General features: G+C 59.8%; 11 protein-coding genes across 11 annotated transcripts; 5 read left to right on the top strand and 6 right to left on the bottom strand.

Annotated features, from left to right (window-relative positions):
• Positions 1–36: 36 nt before the first annotated feature.
• Malapachy_1136 (endothelial zinc finger protein induced by tumor necrosis factor alpha) lies at positions 37–1866 on the bottom strand (the record flags this gene model as incomplete). The annotated part of the gene is made up of 1 exon (XM_018135646.1): positions 37–1866. One exon carries the CDS (start codon positions 1864–1866, stop codon positions 37–39), a length of 1830 nt encoding a protein of 609 aa, XP_017992148.1.
• A 384-nt stretch (positions 1867–2250) lies between these two features.
• Positions 2251–6339, top strand: Malapachy_1140 (nuclear condensin complex subunit smc4 protein; the record flags this gene model as incomplete). The annotated part of the gene is made up of 1 exon (XM_018135650.1): positions 2251–6339. The coding sequence occupies one exon, from the start codon at positions 2251–2253 to the stop codon at positions 6337–6339; it is 4089 nt and encodes a 1362-aa protein (XP_017992426.1).
• Positions 6340–6452: 113 nt separating this feature from the next.
• On the bottom strand, positions 6453–8083 carry Malapachy_1156 (prm1-pheromone-regulated multispanning membrane protein; the record flags this gene model as incomplete). The annotated part of the gene is made up of 5 exons (XM_018135666.1): positions 6453–6477; positions 6525–7281; positions 7307–7455; positions 7484–7774; positions 7809–8083. 5 exons carry the CDS (start codon positions 8081–8083, stop codon positions 6453–6455), a joined length of 1497 nt encoding a protein of 498 aa, XP_017992388.1.
• A 172-nt stretch (positions 8084–8255) lies between these two features.
• Positions 8256–8754, top strand: Malapachy_1172 (rna-binding protein with serine-rich domain 1-like protein; the record flags this gene model as incomplete). The annotated part of the gene is made up of 3 exons (XM_018135682.1): positions 8256–8421; positions 8448–8622; positions 8685–8754. 3 exons carry the CDS (start codon positions 8256–8258, stop codon positions 8752–8754), a joined length of 411 nt encoding a protein of 136 aa, XP_017992302.1.
• Positions 8755–8760: 6 nt separating this feature from the next.
• Malapachy_1157 (hypothetical protein) lies at positions 8761–10091 on the bottom strand (the record flags this gene model as incomplete). The annotated part of the gene is made up of 7 exons (XM_018135667.1): positions 8761–8817; positions 8847–8933; positions 8962–9073; positions 9099–9248; positions 9275–9459; positions 9486–9792; positions 9823–10091. 7 exons carry the CDS (start codon positions 10089–10091, stop codon positions 8761–8763), a joined length of 1167 nt encoding a protein of 388 aa, XP_017992389.1.
• Positions 10092–10161: 70 nt separating this feature from the next.
• On the bottom strand, positions 10162–11861 carry Malapachy_1155 (hypothetical protein; the record flags this gene model as incomplete). Its single annotated transcript, XM_018135665.1, has 3 exons — positions 10162–11652; positions 11680–11765; positions 11792–11861. The coding sequence occupies 3 exons, from the start codon at positions 11859–11861 to the stop codon at positions 10162–10164; spliced, it is 1647 nt and encodes a 548-aa protein (XP_017992387.1).
• A 320-nt stretch (positions 11862–12181) lies between these two features.
• On the bottom strand, positions 12182–12676 carry Malapachy_1134 (cyclin-dependent kinase regulatory subunit; the record flags this gene model as incomplete). The annotated part of the gene is made up of 5 exons (XM_018135644.1): positions 12182–12265; positions 12294–12346; positions 12376–12527; positions 12557–12601; positions 12639–12676. The coding sequence occupies 5 exons, from the start codon at positions 12674–12676 to the stop codon at positions 12182–12184; spliced, it is 372 nt and encodes a 123-aa protein (XP_017992150.1).
• A 191-nt stretch (positions 12677–12867) lies between these two features.
• On the top strand, positions 12868–13803 carry Malapachy_1142 (aado keto reductase; the record flags this gene model as incomplete). Its single annotated transcript, XM_018135652.1, has 1 exon — positions 12868–13803. The coding sequence occupies one exon, from the start codon at positions 12868–12870 to the stop codon at positions 13801–13803; it is 936 nt and encodes a 311-aa protein (XP_017992424.1).
• A 33-nt stretch (positions 13804–13836) lies between these two features.
• Positions 13837–15564, bottom strand: Malapachy_1154 (hypothetical protein; the record flags this gene model as incomplete). The annotated part of the gene is made up of 1 exon (XM_018135664.1): positions 13837–15564. The coding sequence occupies one exon, from the start codon at positions 15562–15564 to the stop codon at positions 13837–13839; it is 1728 nt and encodes a 575-aa protein (XP_017992386.1).
• A 260-nt stretch (positions 15565–15824) lies between these two features.
• On the top strand, positions 15825–17834 carry Malapachy_1138 (glycyl-trna synthetase; the record flags this gene model as incomplete). The annotated part of the gene is made up of 1 exon (XM_018135648.1): positions 15825–17834. The coding sequence occupies one exon, from the start codon at positions 15825–15827 to the stop codon at positions 17832–17834; it is 2010 nt and encodes a 669-aa protein (XP_017992146.1).
• Positions 17835–18114: 280 nt separating this feature from the next.
• Malapachy_1163 (num1-nuclear migration protein) lies at positions 18115–25425 on the top strand (the record flags this gene model as incomplete). Its single annotated transcript, XM_018135673.1, has 1 exon — positions 18115–25425. The coding sequence occupies one exon, from the start codon at positions 18115–18117 to the stop codon at positions 25423–25425; it is 7311 nt and encodes a 2436-aa protein (XP_017992364.1).
• Positions 25426–25476: the final 51 nt, after the last annotated feature.

Here is a 25476-nt window from a genome sequence, read left to right as displayed (position 1 = left end):
CATGGACAGAATAGGCCACGAAAAGGAGCGGGAGCACTAAGCGCCATCGCTTTCTTCGTCGTCCTCTTCGCTTTCGCCCCCTTCTTCCATGAACGATCCATCCATAGGCCCCTTCTTGAGAGGCAGCTGATGACTACGCACATGACGATTCAAGGTTGTGCGTCTTGTGAACATTTTCCCGCACGACGGCACCGTGCATACGTACGGACGCCGGCCTGTATGGGTTCGACGGTGGCGCGCTAAGGAGCTGCTGTCCGAAAAACTCTTGCCACAGCCCTCGAATTCACATTGATGAGGACGCTCACCGCTGTGCACTCGGGAATGCACAGTGAGGGCAGAGCGCTGAATAAAGCTCTTACCGCACCCAGGAAAGTCGCAAGGATATGGCCGCTCACCCGTATGAATACGGCGATGACGGGCCAAGTCAGAGCGACGACTAAATGTTTTGCTGCAGGCATCGCATACATGCAGCTTGGGGCCACCTGAGTCGCTTTCAGGCACACCAGCTGGCTTCGTGGACGTATACCGCGAGGCCGGTGGAGCATGCGCACCCATCGCCAAGCCATTGGCCGCTGAGACTGGCTTGTCCGTATCAGAAGCGTCGTCGCCCGACGATGCATCCATGTCAGGTCGTGTGCCGGGGGGCGCAGGCGCATACTTGTACTGCATGCCAGGCACCATGCCATTTCGTCCATACGCAGCATAGGGATTCGAGGCGGCATAATAAGGATCAGCATAGGGAGCAGGCGGCCCATCGGTGTACACATCGCCTTCATATTTCGGCATGCGCATATAAGCATCGGCGCTGTCTTGAGACGACGAAGGCGCTTGAGCAATATAGCTATCGCTCTGCCATTCACCACGGTATGGCATCGTGGGACGTATATACGCAGTCGGATGAGCGTACCCGGGTGGACCGCCTCCACCCGGCAAGGGCGAGCCACGAACGAGAGGTGAGCCAGGGTACCCCGTGTCAGATCGCATCCCACGTGGGTAGGCGCCCATGGATGTGGACGCGTACGGCGCAGCAGATGTACTCTCAGGCCGGGAGGATGGCTTTGCCTCGTCCTCCGGTGGTGGTGCATCGCCTGGTCCCTTTGCGCCTTCCTCACCACTGCCTATACCTCCATCGCTAGCGGCATTACCACGTACGGCGCTAGAGGCAAAAGGCGAATTGCGATTGTCATACCACGGCGAACCATCACGCAGCGTCGGACGCCAAGTGGATGTGTTAAAGCGGAATGAATCAAGTTTAGGACTTGATACATACCCTTCTGGATAGCGTGAAGGCGAATTGAAACCGATACCATCGTATACACGCGCCACTGTCGGCAGCGAAGCAATAGATAGCGAGCGTTGAGGCTCTGGTGGCGCAGCAGACTGCGGCGACGACGTCTCCTCTGATCCCGGTTCGCCCGTCGCTGTCGTCAAGGGCAAACGAGACGTGACATCAGAGGAACGGCGTACAGGCAACGGCCGTGTTGACATACGAGCCGCAGCGGATTGAGCGCCACTACTGGGTGAGGGAGAGAACGAGCGCTCAGGCGGCTGGGCCGTAGAGGGCGAAGCAGGCCGTGAGGCTGAGGTCGGGTAGTACGACGACCCAAACGATGCCTCACGAGTAAGTGCACTGATACGTGGACTGCTCGTTCGTGGGCTTCCAAGAGATTGGAAGCGCGTAGAAGAGTCGCGGTAAGGAGATAGCATGCCTGGCAAATGATGCGACATAGAGAGCCGTGGTGATCCTACAGGTGAATTTGTACCGTAGTTCGCATCATTTGACGCCATCTTCGGCACAGAAGAAGGTACATTGCCTAGTGTTACATGCGCTGCCGAAGGCGGCGCGATCGAGGGCAAGCGGCTCATTGGTTAGAAATGCGTGTATATATAGCAGGAAAGGCACAAGACTTTCTCGCTAAGTATGTTGGGAGCAGATGTGTGCAGAATGTAAAGTTGCGAGCCTGGAAATCGAACTTGAATCACCAACCGTGACACAGGCTCGAGCGCATCGCACGTCCCCGAACGGTACAAAAAAGAGAGGAGCTGGCCCCGGCGTTGAAAAAAAAGAAAAAGGTGTCGTGCACAGGCCCCCGCCCAAACTTCGGCCGGGTGAATAGTCGGGATTATCACGTGATTAATACAGCCACGCGTAGAGCGCGAAGGCGTGTGCGTACTGTGTGTGTTGCGTACGTGCAGAGTCAGTGCTACGCTCCTTGCTTGGCCAGCCAGGACTTGGCTAACGGTTCGTGCATGACCGACGACGTGAGTGCGACTACCAGTGCGAATGCACTCGGTACGGCCTCTGCTGCACCTGGCGCAGCGCGTGTGCCACCGACGCCGATGCGGTCGCCACGCAAGCTGCTGTCACTTCAAACGCCAGGACGACCGCGGTCGTTCATGATGACGCCCGCCCGCAAAGCAGGCGGGGGTTTGCCACCCGTCACGCCAGCGCGTACGATGCCTCACCCCTTTACCACACCAGCTGCACCTACAGGGACAGTAAATCGCCCTGCGCCTGTGCCGCCCGTGCGCCGCTTGGTCATTCACAAGCTGGTTCTGCAAGATTTCAAGTCGTATGCCGGCCGGCAGGAAATCGGGCCTTTCCACAAGTCGTTCTCGAGTATCGTGGGACCAAATGGAAGTGGTAAGAGCAATGTGATCGATGCGCTCTTATTTGTGTTTGGCTGGCGAGCGAACAAGATGCGTCAGGGGCGATTGAGTGAGCTGATTCACAACCGAGAAGGCATGGAGCCTCCTTCACAGTGTAAGGTCGAAGTATGGTTCCGTGAAATTATCGACTATCCAGACTCAGAGTCGTTTGACGTTGTGCCAGGCAGCCGCCTGATCCTCACGCGATCAGCGCTGCGGAACAACTCGTCTTTGTACCATTTGAATGGCAAAAAGTCTACCTATACCGAAATTACGTCCCTTCTGAAGGAGCGCGGAATTGACCTCGATCACAAGCGCTTCCTGATTCTGCAAGGTGAAGTAGAGAGCATTGCGCAGATGCCGCCCAAGGCCAAGACGGAGCACGATGAAGGCTTGCTGGAGTACCTGGAAGACATTATCGGCACTAGCAGCTACAAGGAGCCTATCGAGCAGCATGCCAAGGCTCTTGATGAAGCCAACGAGGCACGAGGTGAGAAAATGCATCGCCTGAAGATTGTCCAGCGCGAACTCGACAACCTAGAACCCAAACGGCGTGAGGCAGAGCAGTTTGTGCGGGACCAGAATGAACTTACACGGCATCAGTCGCGCCTGTGGCAAGCGCATGGGGCGCGATGTACCGTGCAGAGGACCGAGGCCTCAGAGGCGCTCGCCGCTATGGAGCAGCGCCTCGCCACTGAGCGTGAAGCGCATCGAGATGTGCAGCAAGCGTGGGACACACTGCAAGACGCACATACAGCGGCGGCAGCAGCGTGCAAAGACGCACAAACGCAAGTGCAGGCGCGCAGCAAAGAGCTCACGCAAGCCGAGAAGCACCATGTGGAGCTGACGACGCGCCAAAAAATGCTGCACACCAAGCAAAAGAAACTGCAGTCCAGTTTGTCGGAGGCGAAAGCCGCAGGAAACGAGGCGCGCGCTGCGAGGGATACGGCAGCGGACGATATGACGTCGGCCCAGCGTGATTTGGCGGCGCATGAGACGTCGTTGGCCACGGAAGAGGCCTCGCTTGCGGTGATATGTGAGAAACTCAACGACAAAACACATTCGATTCGCCAGGCCATTGAGCAGAAACAACAGGAACTCGCGCCATGGATGGCGAAGATCAGCGAGCATACGACAGCGCGGCATGTACTGCAAGAAGAGAGACAATGGCTTGCGTCACGCACGGACGAGGCGCATCAGCGTGTCGAAGATGCACGTATAGCCTTGGCGGATATGCGGCAAGCGCTGCAGTCGAAGACAGAAGAAGTGGAGTCGCTGCAGTACGAGCAACAGACGCTCGCTGATCAAATGGACAGCGATCAGGCGCAACTGACGTCGATGAAGGCGCAAGAGCAGACGTTGCGCGACAAAGTAGCCGCAGCGCGTCGGGCTGCGGAAGAGGCGCGGCAGGCGCTGGAGACTAGTCAGTCGCGCAGCGAAGTGCTGCGAAGTCTGCTGCGGCAGTCCGAGCTGGGTATGCTGACGGGGTTCCATGGGCGTCTTGGGAACCTAGGCACGATTGATCAGCGCTACGACGTGGCCATCAGCACGGCGTGCCCAGGCCTCAACAACCTGGTAGTAGACTCTGTGACGACAGGGCAGCAGTGCATTGAGCATCTGCGGAAGCACAAACTGGGGCGTGCGAACTTTGTGCTGCTGCAGAGTTTGCAAGTCTCGCCGAAAGCGATGGGACCGATCACGACGCCCGAAAATGTCCCGCGTCTCTTTGACTTGGTACAGCCCAAAGAAGCGCGATTTGCTCCGGCGTTTTACCATCAGCTGGGCGATACATTGGTCGCCAAGGACCTGCAGCAGGCCAACCGCATTGCGTACGGCGCAAAGCGATGGCGTGTGGTCACAGAAGATGGGCAGTTGATTGATAAGAGCGGTACCATGTCAGGTGGTGGAACGCGCGTCTTCCGTGGCGCGATGAGCTCGACGTGGCAGGTAGACGTCACGCCAGAGCACGCAGCGAAGCTCGCGAAGGAGTACGCTGCCTTGGAAGGCGAGTGGCGCTCCCACCAGCAATCGCTTCAGCAGATGCAGACGATGTGGGAGAAGCAGGAAGAACGCGGGCCGGAGATTGAGCACAAGCTTACCATGCTCGATATGGATCTCCGTACCTCGACACAGCGCATTGCCGATGCCGAGCAGCAGCTGCATGAACTGCAGGGCCAGTGTGAGCCGGACCCCGACGATGTGAAGCGCACGGCCGAGGTCGATGCCGAGTTGGCGAGGCATGCGAAGGAGATTGCCTCGTTGGAGAGCGAGTCCAGTGAGATCCAGGCGGCGATCCATGCGTTGCAAGAGCAGATCCTGGAAGTCGGTGGTGTAGAGCTACGGACGCAGGAAAGCAAGGTCGCAGGTATCAAAGAGATGATGGCGCTGTGCCAGGAACGCCTTGCGAAAGCAGAAGAACAGCATGCGCGTGCCAGCAATGAGTGCAAGCGGTATGAAAAGACGACCGAGACCAGTGAGACACAGCTGGCTTCCCTGGCGTCGGACATAGCGACGCTCGCGTCGTCGCTCACGGAGGCGCAGCAAGGCGTAGAGGCAGCGCGGCAGGCGGTGGAGAAGGCGCGCGATGCCCTGGAAGAGCAGGACGAGGCGCGTGAAAAGCTGCAAGTGCAGTTGGACGAAAAGGCGTCGGCCTTGCAGGCGTTCCGTGCGATGGAGACGGATTGGCAGCAGCAATGCGACGTGCACAAGAAACAGGTGCAAGACGCGGAGGCGTCGCGCGCGCAATGGCAAGCCCAAGTGGATGCGCTGCACCTCCACACGATTCCCACGCGCGCCGTCGGCGCGACTACGACCGCGGCGGCAGCCCCAGCGCCAGCCGAGGCCCTCGAGGCGATGCACGAGGAGCTTGTGTCGGTCAAGGCGGAAGACGAGGCGGCGAGGGCCGATCCACTGCCGACCCTATCCCACGACGAGGCGCTCGCCGTGGATACCGCGTATGCCGAGGCGGAAATCGCGCGTCTCGAGATGGTCTTGCAAAAGAGCCAAGCCAATTTGGACGTGCTCGAAGCGTTCCGCCAAGTGGAAGAGACGTACCAGGCGCGTGCGCAGGATGTGGATGCTACGACGCAGGCGCGGGATCAGGCGCAGCAGCAGTTTGACGCGCTTCGCAAGGAGCGGCTGGAGCGGTTTATGCAAGGGTTCTCGCAGATCTCGCTCAAGCTGAAAGAAATGTACCAGACCATCACGCTGGGCGGCAATGCGGAGCTCGAGTTGGTCGACAGTTTGGACCCATTCAGCGAAGGCATCATCTTCAGTGTGATGCCGCCCAAGAAAAGCTGGAAGAACATTAGCAATTTGAGTGGCGGCGAAAAGACTTTAAGCAGTCTTGCGCTGGTCTTTGCGCTGCATGCGTACAAGCCTACGCCGCTGTACGTCATGGACGAAATTGACGCTGCGCTGGACTTCCGCAATGTATCGATCATTGCGAACATCATCAAGGAGCGGACGCGAGGCGCGCAGTTTGTGGTCATCTCCCTGCGCAACAACATGTTTGAACTAAGCTCGCGCTTGGTCGGCGTGTACAAGACACACAACTGTACAAAGTCCATTACTGTTGCGAATACCGATCTACATGAAGGGACCGCGGTCGCGGCGGCGTCCCCTAGCAAACGTACGGCCGTCGCGGCGATCCCCGCAGCACGCTACGTGAGCCAGGACAGCGCCGGGTAGAGACAATGGCCGCGAGGCCAAGCAGCAGCAGCCACGCCGCGAGGCTTACCAGCAACGCCAGCGCATGAAACCATAGGGTATGTTGCTCCTGCGCACTCCATGCATCCACGTGTTCACGTAGCGTCGTAGGATGCAATACTGTAGCAATAGACGCCCATGGCGATGGCCACGTACGCTCGGCCCACATCTCGAACGGCAGGGAGGGCAGCTGGAGATAGGCGTGCGTCGAGAGCCATGTGAGTGCATGCTCGGCCGCCTCAATTTTGTGGCCCAAGACGCAGTTGGCAAACTGTGTGACAGGGGTGCGGAGCGGTGTTGGCCCCAACAGATCACGGATCGTATCGGACACGAGCCCTTCCACGCCTTCGAGCACTTGCTGGGCAAGGGGCACAGCTTGATGCAGCCAGCCAAAGAGCGCGTCGTTGAGCGTTGCGGAAGCTGCATCGAGCTGCGTCTGTGTAGCGTGCACAGTGTCAGGCAGTGTGCGCTCAAGGTAGTCAGCCCAGGGCGGCGTGGGCACCAGCGAGATGTCAGCCGGAAGGCCATGGCGCAGCGTTTGCGTGAGCGCACGCAAGATCCACGCGGTGAGGGCCAATCCGATCAGTTCCAGGCACAGAAACGCTACGAGGCATAACGACAACGGCGTCTGACACCATTGCCACCATACGGTGTACCATGGTAGCCGATATGGATGCTTCTCAGGCTCATCGCAGGCACAGTCTACAGGCGGTCGGCGTAGGACTTGGACGCACAGCACGAGGCCCCATGCAAAGAACAAGAGGAGGGCCATCGTCAGTGCGACGCGGAAATACGCATGGCGGACGACATCGTAGAGATCGGCGGGCACCGCTGTAACCCATGTCGCATTGAGGGTATCGCAGGGCGACGTCGACAAAGGGGCGGCAGGCACGGTGGGCCCGTGGAAGACCATAGTCTGAAGCGCTGTGGTCAGCCAACCGGTACGTACTTTGATTCACACGTAGCTTGGTCTGGTTCAGCATCAGGGCCCATGCGTCCTCTGCATCTGTTCGCAATGTATCGACAGTAGGGATTTGCGACTGCAAGCGCTGGAAAGGGTCCACCAGGGAGGACGGGATGGTGATGTTGTTGAGCACGCTGTGTGTGAGCGAGGACGTAGACGTACCGCATAGCATCGGGTTCTTGGATGGTAGGCGGGGCTACATGGTGCCCAAACAAGCCCAAGACTTGATTGAGCGTATCAGTAGCGATATCGGATGCCCCCTGCGTGAGTTGGAGCACACTGGCGAGAAACGCATGCAGCGCTTGTGCAGCGTCATGAACAGCCGCTGCAACGATATGCGACGCAGCATCCAAGATGGAAAGCACACCTTGGATCACAAGCTGAATAGTACATAGGAGGAGAGACTTGTACGAGTCACATAGGATCGTGCCAACGACATGCAACACATCAAGACTGTCCACATGGTAAGCATCCACAGCCAACGTACATGCCCAAAAGCAAGCGCGTCACCGTCTCTACCAGCACACGCGAAGCCGTAGCCGTCGATTGCTGCCATGACTTTGTCCATAGGTATGGCGCTTGCGTGTAGAGCGAGACCGTACGTTCAGCCAAAGCACACACAGGCGCGACGTCCTTCTGCCAGTGATGCACAAGGGCCAGCCAGTATGTGTACCATTGCGCGAGACGCGTGAGAGCGTGGTACAGCGTGTATCCACCAAGCACAAGCACACCTATCGAGGTAGGGACCAGGTCCGAAGGCATCGACCCATGCGCTCTTGCTCCCTCCGCACGGTTTTATGTGCATACGCTTCTTTCGCGCACAGACAGGAGCGTGGGGTTCTTTGTGCCTGCTCCACAAAGGCGTCGCTGTCCCTGGTCGACAAAGACGTCGGCCAATCAAATAGGTTCGCCCACGTCCCCATCATCGCGGACAATGAGCGACGATGCGACGATGACATATGCTGCTTCATCTCCTCCCACGGAATCCCACAAAGGACGCCCCGTGGTATACGTGTACGGCTTGACGCCTCGCGTCTTGGAGCGGCACTTGGACGAAATTTTCGGGTTTTACGGCCCCATCAAACGACTGCGTTTGTTTCGTACGTTCGCGCCCGACTTACCTCAGCCCATGAACGGCCCAGTGCGATGATTGAGTTCGAGCAGGAGGACAGTGTAGAATTGGCACTATCCCATATGGATCAGGGACAGATCGATGGCGCTCACGTCACAGTGAGCATTGACCCACGCCCAGATCTCGAAGAAGCGCCGCTGCACAGTCCTGCGCCGTGGAAAGAGCGCAAGTCCTCCTCACGTCGAAACGGACGCGATGCCGTGGACCATGGATGGCCGCAGCGTGAGGCAGACTCGGACAGGCGCCGGAGCCCGTCGATGGAGCGACGTGGCAGCACTTCCCCCCATTGGAACTACAATGACAATACCTAGGCAGTTTGTGTGGCCGCGTCGCGAACGACAGGCATAGCACGTGGGATCACAAACTGATATGAGCACCTTCGGCTTTACATACCTTTTCATCGTACTCTCGCAGCATCTCTGCCGAAAGCACTTGTCGATCTTGCACCAACGCATGGTATTCTTGCGCAAGGAACCAGCTCTGTGTTGTAAGTGAGAGAACGACCTACCTGTACAGAAAAGAGGGCCATCAAGACAGCCGTCACGATCCAGCTCATAAATGCACTCATACCCATGGAGCCAGCGACGGCCCACCATAGCGCATGTGCTGGGGAATACACACTAGTGTGAGCAGGCCCATACGTACGTAAATAGGCGAAGAGGCGCTTCATACACGTCCCATACACGAAGCGTGTACACGCGTTCCGATGTGGGCGGCTGGGCAGGCGGCGGCGGTGGCGGCGGCACAAACCATTCCACGATGGGCACTTGCCGCGCCGCGTGGATCATTATACGACTGAGGTTAGGCATGTGCATACGTACTGCGCCCATTCGCCCCATGTGAGCCCAGGCGCTGGGTCCGTAGGTGGTGCTTCCAAGGAAGCGTGCGGGTTGCGTAAGGTACTACGCTCATCGCGGTACCAAAGTCGGTACGTCCTGCGCTTGCTGAAGAGAAGGTACGCATTGCCGATGGCCAACACGAGAAGGACCAAGGACAGCATGCGAGACTACAGTTAGGGAAGAAGAGACGTACGGTAAATTGCAATGCTGCCACACGCTGTGCAAGGATCATATGGCCTAGACGTGCAGAGTAGGCGTGCTGGCCATGCATGTCGGCTTCGCGGCGCTTGCTGGCAAACAGCGAAGACGCACGATGCGAGGGCCGTGAGGCGGCACGTAGCGAGAACGATGAGTCTGGTAGCATGACCTGAGAAAGAAGCGATAGTGCATGCAATAGGAGGCCCATAGGGAGACCCATGGATGTCTGGTGCAAGAACGAGGCTAGGTCCATCCACCAGTCTTGAAGATACGCCATGGCCATGCTTGGCAGCTGCTCCATGCTACGGTTAGGCGACACGTGTAATACATACCGATCTTGCCAAGTATTGGATCTTGGCGGAATAGTGTCTGATTCCTCCGCATCAGCAGCGTTCGACGTCTGCGAGGCCATCGCACGTGGACTGGCATAGGCCACCTTGAGATGGAGAGGCGATGCTTGGGCGGGTGTCGATGGCCACCGCCTGCGTGGTGTCGATGGTGGTGGTGGCGTGCCATGGATCGCTCTTTGCACATACGGCGACATGGTATGATACGACGGACGAGGCGCATGCGGCTCTCGACGCGACACTTCACGCACCATACGGGAGAGGGATGGGAGTAGAAAGTAGATGTGGAGGTATCGTAATCGTACAACGCTCTACAGGAGAGAACTACGGCGTAGCGCGAGGAGGGACGCGAGTCGCACGCGCTTCATCTAGCGCAATGGCATCGGCCCAGACGTCCGGCGTGAGTGCCGAATGGCCATGAGACAGGGCTAGGAGCCGCGCTGTGGAGAGGCATCGCTGCAAGTCGTCCTGCGAAAACGATCGAGAGACTTTACGGCGCTCCACAAAGTCGTTCTGGATATGCTCTGAGACGGCATCAGGAATGTCCAGCTGAACATGACGTGTACGAGCAAGGAATGTGCGCCAGGCATGCAGACGATCTTGGGCTACGTTGGGCTGCTGGATCGCGTCCGTCCTCTGGACAGGCACATGCACATCCACTGGCAAAAACGATTTGCCCGCACTAAGCACAAGCATGTTCAGGTCCGTATCCATGTCCAGCTCCGAGTAGGGGAAAACATAGGGAAGTGTACGTTGTTGCAGCACAGAGACAAGTGCCTTGATATTGCGCACACCATGATCTTTTAGCTCGCCTTCGCCCATTGATGTCTCGTCGACCAACACACAAGTGCCTGGCGGCAATTGCAGACGGCCTGCCTGGATGCCGTGGTCCGTGCTACGCACAAACAGCGCTTGCTGCGGATCGTTCAGGTGCTCCAGCTGCAGCGACTGTGTAACAACAGCCGGTACAATTTCATGCAAGACAGCGTCCAGCGCATGCTCGTCCATGCCGATCAAGTTCACACTCAGCGATCCAGCCGTAACGCCTGCACGGCGAATATGCACTTTGGCCAGGAGAGCTAACAGGACATACTCAGCCGCCAATCGATCGCCACCTAGTGCGCTGGCCAGATAGGACAAAAGGGCCTGCCGCATCTCAGCATGATCGCTGAAGGGCGAAGTGTGCAAAGCACTTTTTGCATGAAGCTTTTCAACCAGGCCCCAGGCCGGCTGCCGATCGACATACAGGGCATGAATGCAGGGCAGAATCGGTACCTCAACCTGATCGTTCTCGGTCCACTGCCAGTCTGCATTGGGGAGCGTCCCTGTATCGAGAAGACCGACCACATCAATGACATCTGTCGTCTTAATTTGCTCGGCTTGGTCAAGCCCATACATTTTGATCAGGGCGGTGATGCTTGGTTGTTCCGCCAGCGGTGCACGTTTGAGTTTTTGCAGCGAGAGCGACATCTCATCCAATGCAGATGACAGGACGTGGGCATCGCCTGCTGTCAAAGAACGTGCCCATGTCGTTTCACCAGGGACAGATACACCACATAGCACGGCACGTTCGCCCAAGCGACGTGGGTCCATGGCAGCCCGTTCTTGAGCCGCAGCATCGTAGCAGGCATCACAGCCATAGAAACCAGACACTTCCTTCCCGTCTACATGCAGGGAGGAGAGGCACAATTCATTGCCTAAACCGGTATCTTGGACCATACATTGCCAACGTACAAGCACACCAGCCTCGCGACCGTTCGGGGTCTGCGCTAAAGCTAGGAGCTGGGGCAAGGTCGATGAGTCGAGAAAAGGAATCTAGGGTTAGGAAGAAGACCTACGTACCCGCTCCAAGTGTGCACGATCCTGTACGATGTCTCGGAAATGAACCTCCAAGGCTGGAAGGAAAGTGGACGACGATGAATGGGACGCTGGCATCAGAGATTAGGGCACGTACCATGCAAGGCCTGCACGACCTGCCGTGGTCGCGTGAGCGCTTGCTCAAATTCTGTGTCTGTCGGCACCATACTCTAGTTCGCACACACGGAGGATGGATAGGTGAGATTGTAGCTACACTTCCTTGCACGTATAGCACGATGTACGACGAACTAGTGGAGGGGCTGACGTAGTAGCGCGGAGACGATAGGGGCTCCAAGGCTTTTGGCCGCGCGAAGCCTGAATAAAAAAAAAAAACAAGCCTAAAGCAACACGGAGAGGAACCAGGCCGCGGGCATGGAGCAGGGGCGGTATGTGTTGGAATGACACATCTATGAAACATACAGAGCATGGAAAAGGGAATGGCAGCGCCAGCATGGGAATCTAAATAGGCAAGCACGCACAAATCGAATCACGGCTGGTTGCCATGAGCAGGGTGACCGGCTTGCGCAGCCTTGATCTTGGCAGCATCTGAAGGCTTGCCATGCGGACCATACTGCCAAGGTTAACAGATTTGTACCTACCTTTTCTTGGTAGTCCTTCTCGCGACGGAAGAGAAGAATATGTGGCTCCGGAGCTGGCATGTGAGACCAGGGATGAACGTACCATGCACTTCGTAATGCTCCCATCCAAGACTTTGCGTGATGCCGATGCCTCGCCACTCAGCATCAGAAAGAATGCGAAGGACGCCCGGCTCTTCGGGATCAAAGTAGCTTTTCGGGATCCGCTTCAAAAACGGTTTGGGCAAGATGACGTGCCTGAAGGTGAGAGAGAGTGGCGAACGTACCGGTACTCCCACTGATCGTCAGAGTACTTTTCAGAGTAGTGAATTCTATATGTATGAGATGCAGGACCATCGTATGACATACCGATTCACGTAGTCTTCATAGGTCGGTTCCTCGGCCATGATGCAAGACAAGGAGTGGCTCGCACAGGCGCTGCTAGCCTCTTTGGTTGACTAAGAGTGTGTGTTACGTACGCCGGCGCTGCGATCCTCCACGTGATGGAGTAGCACGTGGAATGATCCGCTCCGTGCGCTAGATAAGTCCGCCCGGGCCAGATCCGGGAAGTTTCCTTCCAACGCCACTCGAATCTGCAATGAAGTACGCTACGCTGAACACTGGTGCCAAGGTCCCCATGGTGGCCATGGGCTGCTTTATGGGCAAGGGAGCCAACCCGGGTGACCCTGATGAAGCGGGTGATGCTACCAAGATGGCCCTGGATGTGGGCTACCGCCACTTTGACACGGCCGCCCTCTACAAGAACGAGGCGCTGGTCGGCCAGATTCTGCGCGAGAGCAAGGTGCCGCGTGAGGAGCTGTTTGTGACTACCAAGGTGTGGAACGACCGCCACCACGATGTCGAGAAGGCGTTCTTCGAGTCGTTGGACCGCCTCAACATCGAGTACATCGACCTGCTGCTGATGCACTGGCCGATCTCTTCGAAGCCGGGCAAGGACTTTGAGAAGGACGAGACGACCAACTTTGTGGAGGCTTGGAAGCAGTTCGAGAAGCTCATTGAGACGCACCCTGACAAGGTCAAGGCGATCGGTGTGAGCAACTTTAGCGTGAAGACGCTCACGGAGCTGCTGAAGCACGCCAAGATTGTCCCGGCGATGAACCAGGTGGAGACGCACCCGTACAACCAGGAGACGGAACTGCTGGAGCTTTGCAAGAAGAACGGCATTGTCATGTCGGCGTACTGCCCGCTGGGCCAGGCCGGCTCGCCGATCCTCAAGGACGAGGACATCCTGGCTGTGGCAAAGGAGGCCAACGCCACCGCGGGCCAGGTCATCCTTAGCTGGAACGTGCAGCGTGGTGTCGTCGTCCTGCCGAAGAGCACGCACAGGGAGCGCCTTGCGCAGAACATCAACACGGTGCAGCTGACTGATGCACAGATGGACCGTGTCAACCGCATCGCGCAGGACCCGAACCGTCGCTGCCGTTTCTGCGCCGTGTACGACCCCGAGACCAAGACGGTGCTGGGCTGGACGTACGAGGAGCTCGGCTGGGAGAGGCCTGCCAACGTGGAGTAAATACACACAGACTACATAAAACGTAGAACACGGCTATAGTACGGCCGGATAAATGGCCATACAAGATTCACCAGCCACAATACGCTGCTCTACGGCGCGTCCACGACGCTCCGTGTGATCAAACGTCTGCACACGTTCCTTGGCGCGCGATACGAGCAGGATACGGTGCAGAGGCATGCTACTCTCCTCCTCGTTGTCCGCTGCGTCAGGCGCCCCGTCCGCGTGGGACGTCGGCGACGCCGTGCGGGGGACCAGGGTCAAGAGCGAGGGCACCGCGGTATGGCCCCCCTTCTTGCCATGGCCAAGTTGCGCTTGGTCGTTGTTGCCCCATACGTACACGTCGCGGCGCGTCTCGTCGCCCAGCGAAGGCGCGTCCATGACCACAGCGCAGTGGCCACTCGCACCCACGGATATGGCATGCACGCCAATCGGCTGCATCGAGTGCGTCTGCTCCGAGTATTCCTGCAACCCAGACACACCCTTCACACGGACAGGCACACCGTATGCTTGATTGCGCTGGCCATGGCCCAGCGTGCCACGCTGTCCACCACCGACCGCCAGCACGTCAATGCGCGAAGAAAGAGCTGGCTGCTGCTTCCGTGTTTCGTTGTCCATCGGTGCCCCGCGACTTTGCACCACAAAGAACGTATTCATTCCCCCCGCTGCAATCTGCGTGCACGTCGCCTGCTTACCGACGAGCGACGTGGGCCACGAGACTTCGCTCGGTACAGCAATTGTATCAAAGGTGAGACGTGCGCCGAGCCCCAATTGGCCTTGCATGTTGCAGCCCCATGTCAGCACACGGCCATCCGGTGTCCGTGCAACGGAATGAAGTGAGCCAGCGGCAATCTGTGCAATACGCACATCCTGCAGCGAAGGAATGGGGCGCAGCACCGGCGCGTACTGCAGCTCCGTGTCGGCACATGGCACGGCCGTCGAGGTGGCTGGCGCCGGCTCCGCGGTACCGAGACGCGCCTTGCGTACGACCTTGGGCTCAAGACGGGCATCGACCAATGTGGAGGAATTTGGGTCCATCGACGTGAGCTTCACATTGGAGTAGCCAAGTTGGCCGTAGTCGTTGGCATGTGCATCGGACGGCACAGAGTACACGCGGCCGTCGCGGCTGAGGGCAAGGACGTGATGCGCCCCAGCGGCGATCTCGGTAAACTTGGCATCTGCCTGCAAGCGGCCCTCCTTGGACGCCGTGCCCAGCCAGGTGGTCCCTGAGGAGGGCGCGGCGTCCATGGCCTTCTTGGTAGGAAATACGTAAATGTGGCCGCCGCGTGTCAGTGCGTAAATTTTCTGGCCGGAGATCTGCACACGCTGAAGATCGTAGCCTGCCTGCGTCTTTGTCGGCGTGCAGGGATGGTCCGCGTCAAACGCCGGCCCCCACTGCACGAGATGACCGTCTGCATCGATCGCAACGCCCAGCGTATCGGTGATTTGCACGTCGCGGAACCCAACACCGTCAAAGAGCGGTTCGTGCGTCGGCACAGGGAGGCGCGCTGCACTGCTGGAGGGGGCAGCCGTGCGGGCCTTGTTGTTGCCCCATGCATACGTGGACAACAGGGGGAATCGATGCTCCGTAGGCGGCGGCGGCACAAACGGTGTCGCAGGGGCGTCAGCTTGGAAGGGCGAGGCTGTGAGCGTGTACACGCCAAGCAATGTCGCGGCGCCGCCCGCCGCTAGAAGAGAGGAACGTACATAGCGTGGCTGCGTGCTCGCGGTCTTGACAGCCGTCCAGGCCGTGCGAGCGAACATGGTAGGCCCCACGTACGTGGTGACTGCACGTGATGAGGAAAAAGGGCCCCTATTCCGCGTGCGACGGTGTGCACGTCCCTGGGCGTGAAGGCGTATGTCACATGACTCGATTCGCGTCCTGCCTGGCGGTCGTCGTCGTCCCTCATTGTTGGCTTGCTGGCAGTTGCATGCTTTCCGTGGCTTGGCGATCGTTTCGAGTTTTAGCCCAGGCCCAGCATCGACCTACCTTACAAACTTCTTTGCGAATCATACACAGAACTATGGCTACAACAGCAGCAGTACAGCCCGACCAAAACCTGGTCAAGAAGGATGCGCACCCCTTTGAGCGTGCGCAGCTGGAAGGCCTGATGACGAAGCGTTTCTTCTACACCCAGGCGTTTGAGATCTACGGCGGTGTAGCTGGTCTTTACGACTACGGACCAAGTGGTGCGGCGCTGCAGGCCAACATCATTTCGCACTGGCGTAACCATTTCATTATCGAGGAAGACATGCTCGAGTTGGATACGACCATCATGACCCTCTCTGACGTGCTCAAGACGTCGGGGCATGTGGACAAGTTCACGGACTGGATGGTGAAGGACACGAAGAACGGTGATATCTACCGTGCTGACCACATGGTCGAGAGTGTGCTGGAGGCGCGTCTGAAGGGTGACGAGGAGGCGCGTCAGAAGGAGGCGGGCGCTGCGCCGGCCGCGGCCGCTGGCGCAGCGGCCGCGGACGACAAGAAGTCGAAGAAGAAGGCCAAGGCGGTGGCCGTCAAGCTTGACGATGAGGTGGTGCGCGAGTACAAGACGATCCTCGCGCAGATCGACGACTACAATGGCGAGCAGCTCGCCGAGCTCATCAAGAAGTACGACATTCGTGCGCCTGCGACGGGCAACGAAGTCACAGCGCCTACCGAGTTCAACCTGATGTTCGAAAGCAACATCGGGCCGACCGGCCAGGTGAAGGGCTACCTGCGTCCCGAGACGGCGCAGGGCCACTTTGTGAACTTTGAGCGCCTGCTTGACTTTAACAATGGCCGTGTGCCGTTTGCCTCGGCGCAGATCGGCAAGAGTTTCCGGAACGAGATTAGCCCGCGTGCGGGTCTGCTGCGTGTGCGTGAGTTTACCATGGCGGAGATCGAGCACTATGTCGACCCGGAGAACAAGTCGCATGAGCGTTTCAGCGATGTGGCCACGTTGACGGTGCCGTTCCTCCCGGCCAAGGTGCAGAAGAGTGGCTCGACCGAGGTGCAGAAGCTGACCATTGGCGAGGCTGTCCAGTCGGGCATGGTCGACAACGAGACGCTGGGCTACTTTATTGGCCGTATCTACCTGTTCTTGGAGTCGATCGGTATCAACACTTCGCGCCTGCGTTTCCGCCAGCACATGGACAATGAGATGGCGCACTATGCCAGCGACTGCTGGGATGCAGAGATCCACACGTCGTACGGCTGGATCGAGTGTGTCGGCTGTGCGGATCGCAGTGCGTACGACTTGACGATGCACAGCCAGCGCACGAAGCGTGACTTGATGGTGCAGGAGCCGCTGAAGGAGCCCAAGGTGTACCAGAAGTACGTCCCCACCATCAACAAGAAGGTGCTTGGCCCTCTGTTCAAGAAGAATGCGAAGCTCATTGAGGACACGATCAACGCCATGGACCAGGACCAGCTGAAGAGTATGCAGGCCGAGCTGGAGGGTGGCAAGGCTACGCTGAAGGCGGGAGGCGAGTCGTTTGAGGTGACGAAGGAGCACGTGGAGATCGAGTACAAGACCATCAAGGAGAGTGTGCGCAACTTTGTGCCAAACGTGATTGAGCCGTCGTTTGGTCTTGGACGTATCTTCTACGCGCTGCTAGAGCACTCGTTCTGGGCGCGTGAGGAGGACAAGGAGCGCGGTGTGCTTTCGCTGCCGGCGCTGGTGGCGCCCTTCAAGGTGCTCATTGTGCCGATCAGCTCGAACGAGCAGCTCTCGCCGCTGGCGCGTCAGCTGAGCAACAAGCTGCGTGCGCTCGGTATTGCGTCGCGTATTGACGACAGCAGCGCGACGATTGGCCGCCGCTACGCCCGTAATGACGAGCTGGGCACGCCCTTTGCGTGCACGATCGACTTTGCTTCGGTGTCGAAGGGCACTGTGACGTTGCGTGAGCGTGACACGACGACGCAGCGCATCGGCAAGGTGGACGAGGTCGTGGATGTGCTGCGTCAGCTGTGCGAGGGCCGCCTCGACTGGAAGGGTGCGTGCCAGATCCTCCCTGCGTACACGGGTACGCAGGACGTGGACGCGTAACGTAGGTAGATCATAGCGTCATGCGGCTTGAGCGTCCGTCTGCGTCGCATGGAGGCCGACAGTACTTCGGCCGAGACACCAACACAGCACGCGAGGGCCAAAGTGGGGCCACCGTTACGCGCACACCTGCAGTGTGTTTGTTTGGTCAGGGACACGACGTGGGTGACGGCGACCTCATCGGCGTTGGTCGATTGCTCCTTACCTGTCCGTTACAGTGCGTCGATCGTGGGCCACAGATACCTATTTCCATCGCGACCAGAGTGTCAGTGGCTACTTCCGCATGTCGGTGCCCATCCAGGAGATTGAGGCTGGCATCAATGCGGTCAAAGAGCAGACGTATGCAGCAGGCCTCCTCGGCCAAGGCCTGCTGGAGCATCAGCGCATGCTGGAAGGACTCTTAGATGAACTGAATGACCCTGAGCGGGCCGATCAGTCTGCTGAGCTTGCCGAACGTGTGCGTGCTGAGCTCCATGATCTGCAGGAACAACGTGATAAACTCTTCCATGAAATCAGCCACAAACTCTCGGTCACGACGCCACGCGCTTCCTCGAAGCGCATGCCTTTTCACTTCTCGCCCAGCCCGTCGTTCAAGGCGCGCGAGGACTTGGAGCAGCTGCGCCATGGCAAGGCGGAGGCAGAGCGTCGTTTTGAGGCGATGAAGACACGCGTGCTGGAGTTGGAGCGGAAGCATGAAGTGTTCAAGCAGGAGAACTGGGACTTGTACGTGATGCAGCAGCAGCTCGAGGAGAAGCTGGCCTCACGCTCCCTTGCGCAGAGCAAGGCCGATCAGGACCGCCAGCGTTTGGGCCACGAGTTGGACAAGGCGCGGGAGGCACTCGAGGCGCAGCGTGCGCAGTTTGAAGAGAACGAAAGTGTCCTCCGCCGCCTCCAAAAGCAACGTGAGACGGAGGAGGCACAGACTCGGCGGGAGCGGGCCGGTTTTCGCCGCAATATCTCAGACTTGCATGGCCAGTTGAAGCGCATGCAAGGCCACGACGAGGCGAAGGGCCATGGGGGGCCTACGACGCCCTCGACTCACACGAAGCTAGCACCCCATGACGAGGAAGCGAGCGCGGCAGCGCCTCTTGCCTCGACGCCTCTCGCACCCGGCTTGATTCTCCCGCCGGAGCACGACGAGGATGCATGGCCTGCGCCCCCTGTCACGGCCTCGGCGGAAGTGGAGGCGTTGCGTGCGAAATTGTCTGTCGCCATCAAGCGACTTGGCCGCGATACGGCACAGCAGCGCAAGCTGCGCGACCAGATTACCGAGCTGCGCAAGGTGCTGGCCGACCAGGGCTTGGCGGTACCGCCGACGGACCTCTCGGACGAAAGTCGCGGTGAGATCGACGACGACGATGACGATGCCGCGTGGCTGAGAGACGATGCGGCGGATACCCCTGCAGAGACGGTGCCACGCCGTCGCCTGCGTCGTGCTGCGCCACGTCGTCACGTCTCCTCGGAGACGAGCACGGCCGGTCCGACCCTCACAGCGCCGCCGTCCGACTGGGTCGACGTCTCAGGCGATGCAAGTGTCATCGTCAAGGAGCCGACGTTGGATCCATCGATGGCCAGTTTGCTGGGCAGTGCGACGTCGCCAAGTCTCCCGTCGTTCCCACCGACCGACGGCGGCCTAGGCGCAGAATTGGCGGCGGGTGGCTACACTGTGAAGCCGGCCATGGTCGATGCCATGGTCATGACCGATGTCGACCCTGTAGCCGCCGCACAGCAGGAAGCGGCGGCGGCGTGGGAGAAGGACAAGCGCGAGCTCACTGCTGTGCATATGCGCGCTATCGAGTCGCTGCAAGCCCAGCATGCTGAGGAACTGGCGACGCTGCGTGCCGAGCACAAGGAGGCACGGGAGGCTCAGTCGTCGTCCATCGACATCCTGAAAGACGAGCACGAGAAAGCACTGCAAGCGCTGCGCGACGAGCATGCTGACGCGCTGGCGACTGCGCACGCCAAGGAAGCAGAGGCTGTAGACGCGCTCCGTGCGACGCACGCTGCTGCGATGGAGGCCCAGGCTGCCAAGCATGCTGAGGCACTTGCCACTATGCAAGCCACGTCGGACGAAGCGCGCGCTCAGCACGCACGAGAACGCGAGGCGTTGCAGCAGGCGCACGACCAAGCCATGGCCGCGTTGAAAGAAGCGCATGCCAACGACCAAGCGTCGTTCCAGGACCGCCATACCAAGGCTGTGGCCGCATTGACCAAGAAACACGAGTATGTGTTGGCCACCGAGCAAGACACTCAAGACAAGCAACGTGCCGCGCTAGCGTCGGCGCACGAAGAGGCCATGGCTACGCTGAAGCAGCAGCATGCTGACGCCCTAGCTGCCCGCGTCCAACAGCACCAAGAAGAACTGGCATCGCGCGAGCAGGCGCATACCGAGGCACTGCAATCGCAAGCGACCAAGCACGAAAACATGCTCACGTCGTTGCGTGCTGAGCTGGCCGAGAAAGTGCAAGCGCATGCGAAGGCCATTGAGACGCTGCAGACGCTCACAGACGAGCATGCGCAAGCTGTCGAACAGCTGATCGCGCAGCATACAGCGGCCCTCGCCGCCAAGGACGAGGCGCTAGCGAAGGAGCGCGCTGCCTTGCAAGCGGCGACGGAGGAGCATGCGCAAGCGCTGGACGAGGTGCAGGCGTCGCATGCGGCCGAGTTGGCTGCGCACAAAGAGGCGCACGCCAACGAGGTAGCGACGTTGGAAGCCCAGCAGGCCAAGGCGCTGGCCTCGCTGCAAGCGGAGCATGCCGGCGCCTTGGCCGCTGCGACGCAGCAAGGGCAGGAAGACGCCACAGCCTTGCGTGCTTCGCATGCCGCGGAGATCGAGGCACTGAAGCAGCAGCACACCGAAGCTGTCTCTCAGCGGGAGGCGGCGCATACTGAAGTGCTCGCTGCTTTGGAACGCAAGGCGGCGCAAGCACAAGCTGATGCATTGGACGAGCTACGTGCGTCGTTGGCAGCAGAGCATGCAGCTGCGCTACGTACACTGGAAGCGTCGAAGGACGAGGAGCGGGCTGCCTCGGTACGCGAGGCAGACGCGGCGTGGCGTACGAAGCACGAGACCTTGACGGCCGAGCATACCAAGGCGCTTACGACGCAGCGCGAAGCGCATGACGCAGCGCTCGCGTCCTTGCAGGCATCGCATGCGACTGAGCTCGCGGAGCGTGCCGCGGCCTTGGACACGCTGCGCGAGCAGCATGCGGCGGAGAAGGTCAAGACGATTGAGGCGCTTAAGAAGGAGCACAAGAGCACAGTGACGAACCTCATCATCAAGCACGAGTCGAAGATCGCCGCGGCACGCGAAGAGCAGCTCCACTCCGCCTCTACGACGATCGGGCAGATGCAGCTGCGGCAGGAAGCGGCCGCCAAAGAGCATGCGCAGGCGCTGGAGTCGCTCAAGCAGACGCACCAGGACGCCTGGCAAGCGCGCGAGGCGGAGCATACGTCGCTGCTCGATACGCTGCGTGCGAAGCATGCGGACGAACTGGCCAGCACCGCGAATGCGCAGCAGAAAGCCGTCGACGACTTGATGTTGAAGCACACGGCCGAGTTGGATGCCTTGACCTCGGAGAAGAACGCGGCGTTCTCGCGGCTTTCGGAGGCGCAGGCGGAGGCAAAAGACATCCAAGACCGCGAGGCCGCCGCCCAGCAGGCACTGCGGGACGAGCATGCGAAAGCCATGCAGGCGTTGCAGGACGAGCATGCGGCTGCACTCGCGCGAGAAATGGAGCGGATGACGGGCCAGCTTCATGACCTGGAAACGAAGCATGCCGAGGACGTGCGCACGATGACAGACGCCCAAACGGCTGCGCTGCGTGCGCAGGAAGACGAGCTGGCCGCCAAGCATGCCGAGGCCATAGAGGCGCTGACACGCGCGCATACCGAAGCGCTGTCATCGCAGGATCGCGACGTTTCTAACAAGCACCGCGATGCGCTGGCCCAACAGAAGAAGGATCTCGACGCAGCGCATACGGCCGCGATGACAAAGCTGGCCGACGAGCACGCCACAGCTCTGCAGGCGAAGGAGCAGGCGCTGGAAGCCGCGCATGTCGAGGCGCTCGAGGCCCTGGCGACACAACATGCAGCGACGCTCGATGCGAAGGAGAAGGAGTACACTGCGCAGTTGACCTCCCAGGCCCAGGCGCATGCCGAGGCTCTGCAAAAGCAGGAAGCGGAGCTCCAAGCCAAGCATGCCGAGTCGCTCAAGACGCAAAAGCGGGACTTGCAGTCTCACCATGCGAGCGTATGGGAAGCGCACGAGCAGGCGCTTGCGCAGCAGCATGCCGAGGCGCTAGCGGCGAAAGAGACAGAGCTTGTTGCGCAGCATACGGCAGCCCTAGCCGCGAAGGAGGAGGCGCTGATTGCACAGCATGCGGCGCTCCTCGATACCAAAGTCCAAGCGTTGGAGTCCCGCCATGCGGACGAGCTAGCATCGACGACGCGAGAGCTGGAAGCACAGCATGCCAAGACCCTGCAAGAGAAGATGGAGGCGCTCAAGGCGGAGCATGCGGCGTCGAAAGACTCGACGTTGGCGGCACTGGAAGCGAAGATCGACAAGCTCCACGCTCAACATGCCGACGATCTTGCCGCGCAAGAAAAGGCACTGGCGGCGCAGCATGCTGAGGCACTCGAGGCGCAAGTCCAAGCGCTCTCTACTCAGCATGCAGAGACGCTGCATGCGAAGCTGAGCGAGCTGGCGGCGCAGCATGCTGCTATCCTCGCTACGAAGGAGAAAGAGCTCGCGGCACAGCATTCAGAGGCATTGGCAGTGCAGGCCAAGGCACTTACGGCGCAGCAAGCCGAAGCGGTGGCCTCCAAAGAAGCCGAGTTGCAGCAGCAGCATGCGGCTGCCCTGGCCTCGAAAGAGGACGAGCTTGAATCGCAGCGCTTCGCCCTTTCTACTGACGCCCAAGAAGCGGCTGCCAAGCATGCGGAAGCCATGGCTGCGAAGGAGAAGGCGTTAGCTGCACAGCATGCCGAGGCTATGGCTGCGAAGGAGAAGGAGTTGGCGGCGCAGCACGCTGAAGCCATTGCCATGAAGGAGAAGGAGTTGGCGGCGCAGCACGCTGAAGCCATTGCCACGAAGGAGAAAGAGTTGGCGGCGCAGCATGCCGAGGCTATGGCTGCGAAGGAGGAGTTGGCGGCGCAGCACGCTGAAGCCATCGCCATGAAGGAGAAAGAGTTGGCGGCGCAGCATGCCGAAGCCATTGCCACGAAGGAGAAAGAGTTGGCGGCGCAGCACGCCGACGCGCTCTCCGCAAAAGAGAAGGAGCTCTCTTCTCAGCTGGCTAACGCAACTACAGCGAAAGAGGCGCTGGCTGCGCAGCATACAGAGGCTATCGCTTTGAGGGAGAAGGAGCTGGCTTCACAACATGCGGAAGCTATGGCGTTGCTGAAGAAGGAGCTCGCTACGCAGCATTCAGAAGCTATCGCTGCTAAGGAGAAGGAGCTGGCTGCACAGCACGCCGAAGTCATCGCCACGAAGGAGAAAGAGTTGGCTGCACAGCATGCCCAGGCGCTTTCTGCGAAAGAGACCGAGCACGCCGAGCTTTTGGCGATGCGTGAACGGGCTTGGGAGACTCAGCATGCCGACGCGTTGGCTGCGCTGGCCAAGGACCATGAGGCGCAACAGAAAGCTTGGGCTGCGACGCATGCAGACGCACTGCACTCGATGCAGAAGGAGCATGCTGCGGCCTTGACCGCCCTGCAGAAAGAGCGTGACGATGCCAAGGCTGCCACATCTTCTCACATTTCGCCGGCCGAGCACGACAAGGCCTTGCAAGCCCTGCGGCAGGCCCATCATGAGGCATTGCAGCAGCGCATCCAGGAGCATGCCGAAGCTCTGCAGGCCAAAGAGCGCAACTGGGAAACCAAACACGCCGAGGCGCAGTCGGCATGGCAGCGTGAGGCGGCTGCGCAGACCACGACGCACACCGACGCCCTGTCGACACTGCAGGCCGAGCACGCACGTGCGTTGGACGAAGCTCAAGCCAAAGAAGACGAACTGCACCGTGCCTTGCATGATGCGCAGGCGCGTTTGGAGGCCCTCACAGCCAAAACCACCGACGCTCAGCGTGCGCTGGCCGATGCCAACGAGCAGCTGCAGCGCCAGGCAGAGCACTTCGAGACACAGGCGTCGCGCGAGCACTCTGTGCAGCTGCAAGCAGCGCATGAGCGTACAGAGCACTACCTGGCCATTACGGCCGAGCTGCGTAAGCAGTTGTCACTCAAGGATGCGGAGATGGCAGCGACGGTGGCCGCGCATGAGCACGACTCGCAGGCGCCCCTCGCCGAGTTGGCTCAGATGCGCACGGCGCAGGCTCAATGGCGCGAGCACGAAGCAGCGTTGGAAGCGCGTATTGCGCAGCTGGCCGAGGAAGTGGAGCGTGTGCGTAGCGAAGCCGCTGCTGCCGCTACGGCGGCTGAGGACCGTGATACGGCCACGCTCGCGATTCAGGACGGCGACTTGGCGCCTGCGCTCTCCTGGGTCACCACGGAGCCGATTGCTGCGCCAGCGTCGCCGTCGCCCCCTGCGACGGTCATGAGTGCGCTTGGCTCTCCTGTGCCGTCTGAGGCCCCACGCCATCGCCGCGACGGCTCGCTTACCTCGCCGTCCGACGTGGACATTCCCGCATGGGTCGGCCCAGCACCTGCGGCGCCTGTGCTCCTCCCGAGTCACATGTCGAACATGGATCCCGACGTGGCCGATGCCATTGTGCAGTGTATGAAGGGCGAGTGGCTGTACAAATACGCGCCACACTTCTTGGTCGGACATGAGCGCCGTCATAAACGCTACTTCTTCCTGAATCCGTTCACACGCACAGTCCACTGGACGGTCGAGGAACCGAAAGCCTCGGCAGGTCATGTTGCCAAGTCAAAGAATGCGCTCATTGAAGAAGTCGCCCTGATGGACGACCACAATGCGCATCCGGCCGGGCTGTACTACCAGACCATTGTCATTCGCTCCGGCCACAAGGACGTGAAAGTGACAGCACCCTCCAAGGCGCGCCACCGCATTTGGTGCACGGCGCTGGCGTACCTGCTCCAGACCAGCGATGCCCCTGTGATGTCTGCCGGCATGGGCCATGCGCGCGTCTCCATCCCGCTGGAAATGGGCGGACGCTCCCCCGCGCCTGGCCATCTATCACCATCACACTCCCTTTCGCGCCTTCGTCGCTCCCATACGATGCGCGATACCGCCTCAGGCACACAAACGCCACGCCCTCGTATCCCAAGCAACGAACTGAGCAGTGCCCATGTGGCCACGGAGACAATGATGGCCCCGGCCACGGCGCCCGCGCCTGGCAGCTTGGTTCGCAAGTTGTCGTCTCACTCCCCCTTCACACCCCTGACCGCGGCTGCGCGTGACGCGCGTCGGAGTACGTTGCGATCCACGCGACGGACCAATCCCAGGGAACAGGCGCTGCCCCCGTCGACCTCGACCTCCACGCAGCCCATGTCCGAGGCCGCCATGGCCGATGCCGCTTTGCATGCGCTACCGACCATGTCGCATGGACACCCTGCCTCGCTCCCAAGCCATGGTACCATGCCAGCTACGCCACGGCGCTCGTGGTGGCATGGATAATCCATGCAGATACAGCTGATGAGGTATCCTCATGCATTTCTACTAGCTACA

The sequence above is a fragment of the Malassezia pachydermatis genome (assembly GCF_001278385.1).
Source record: "Malassezia pachydermatis strain CBS 1879 chromosome Unknown scaffold3, whole genome shotgun sequence".
NCBI lineage: Eukaryota > Fungi > Basidiomycota > Malasseziomycetes > Malasseziales > Malasseziaceae > Malassezia > Malassezia pachydermatis.
Note: the sequence above shows the minus strand (reverse complement) of the source record. Positions and strands in the feature narration are given on the sequence as shown.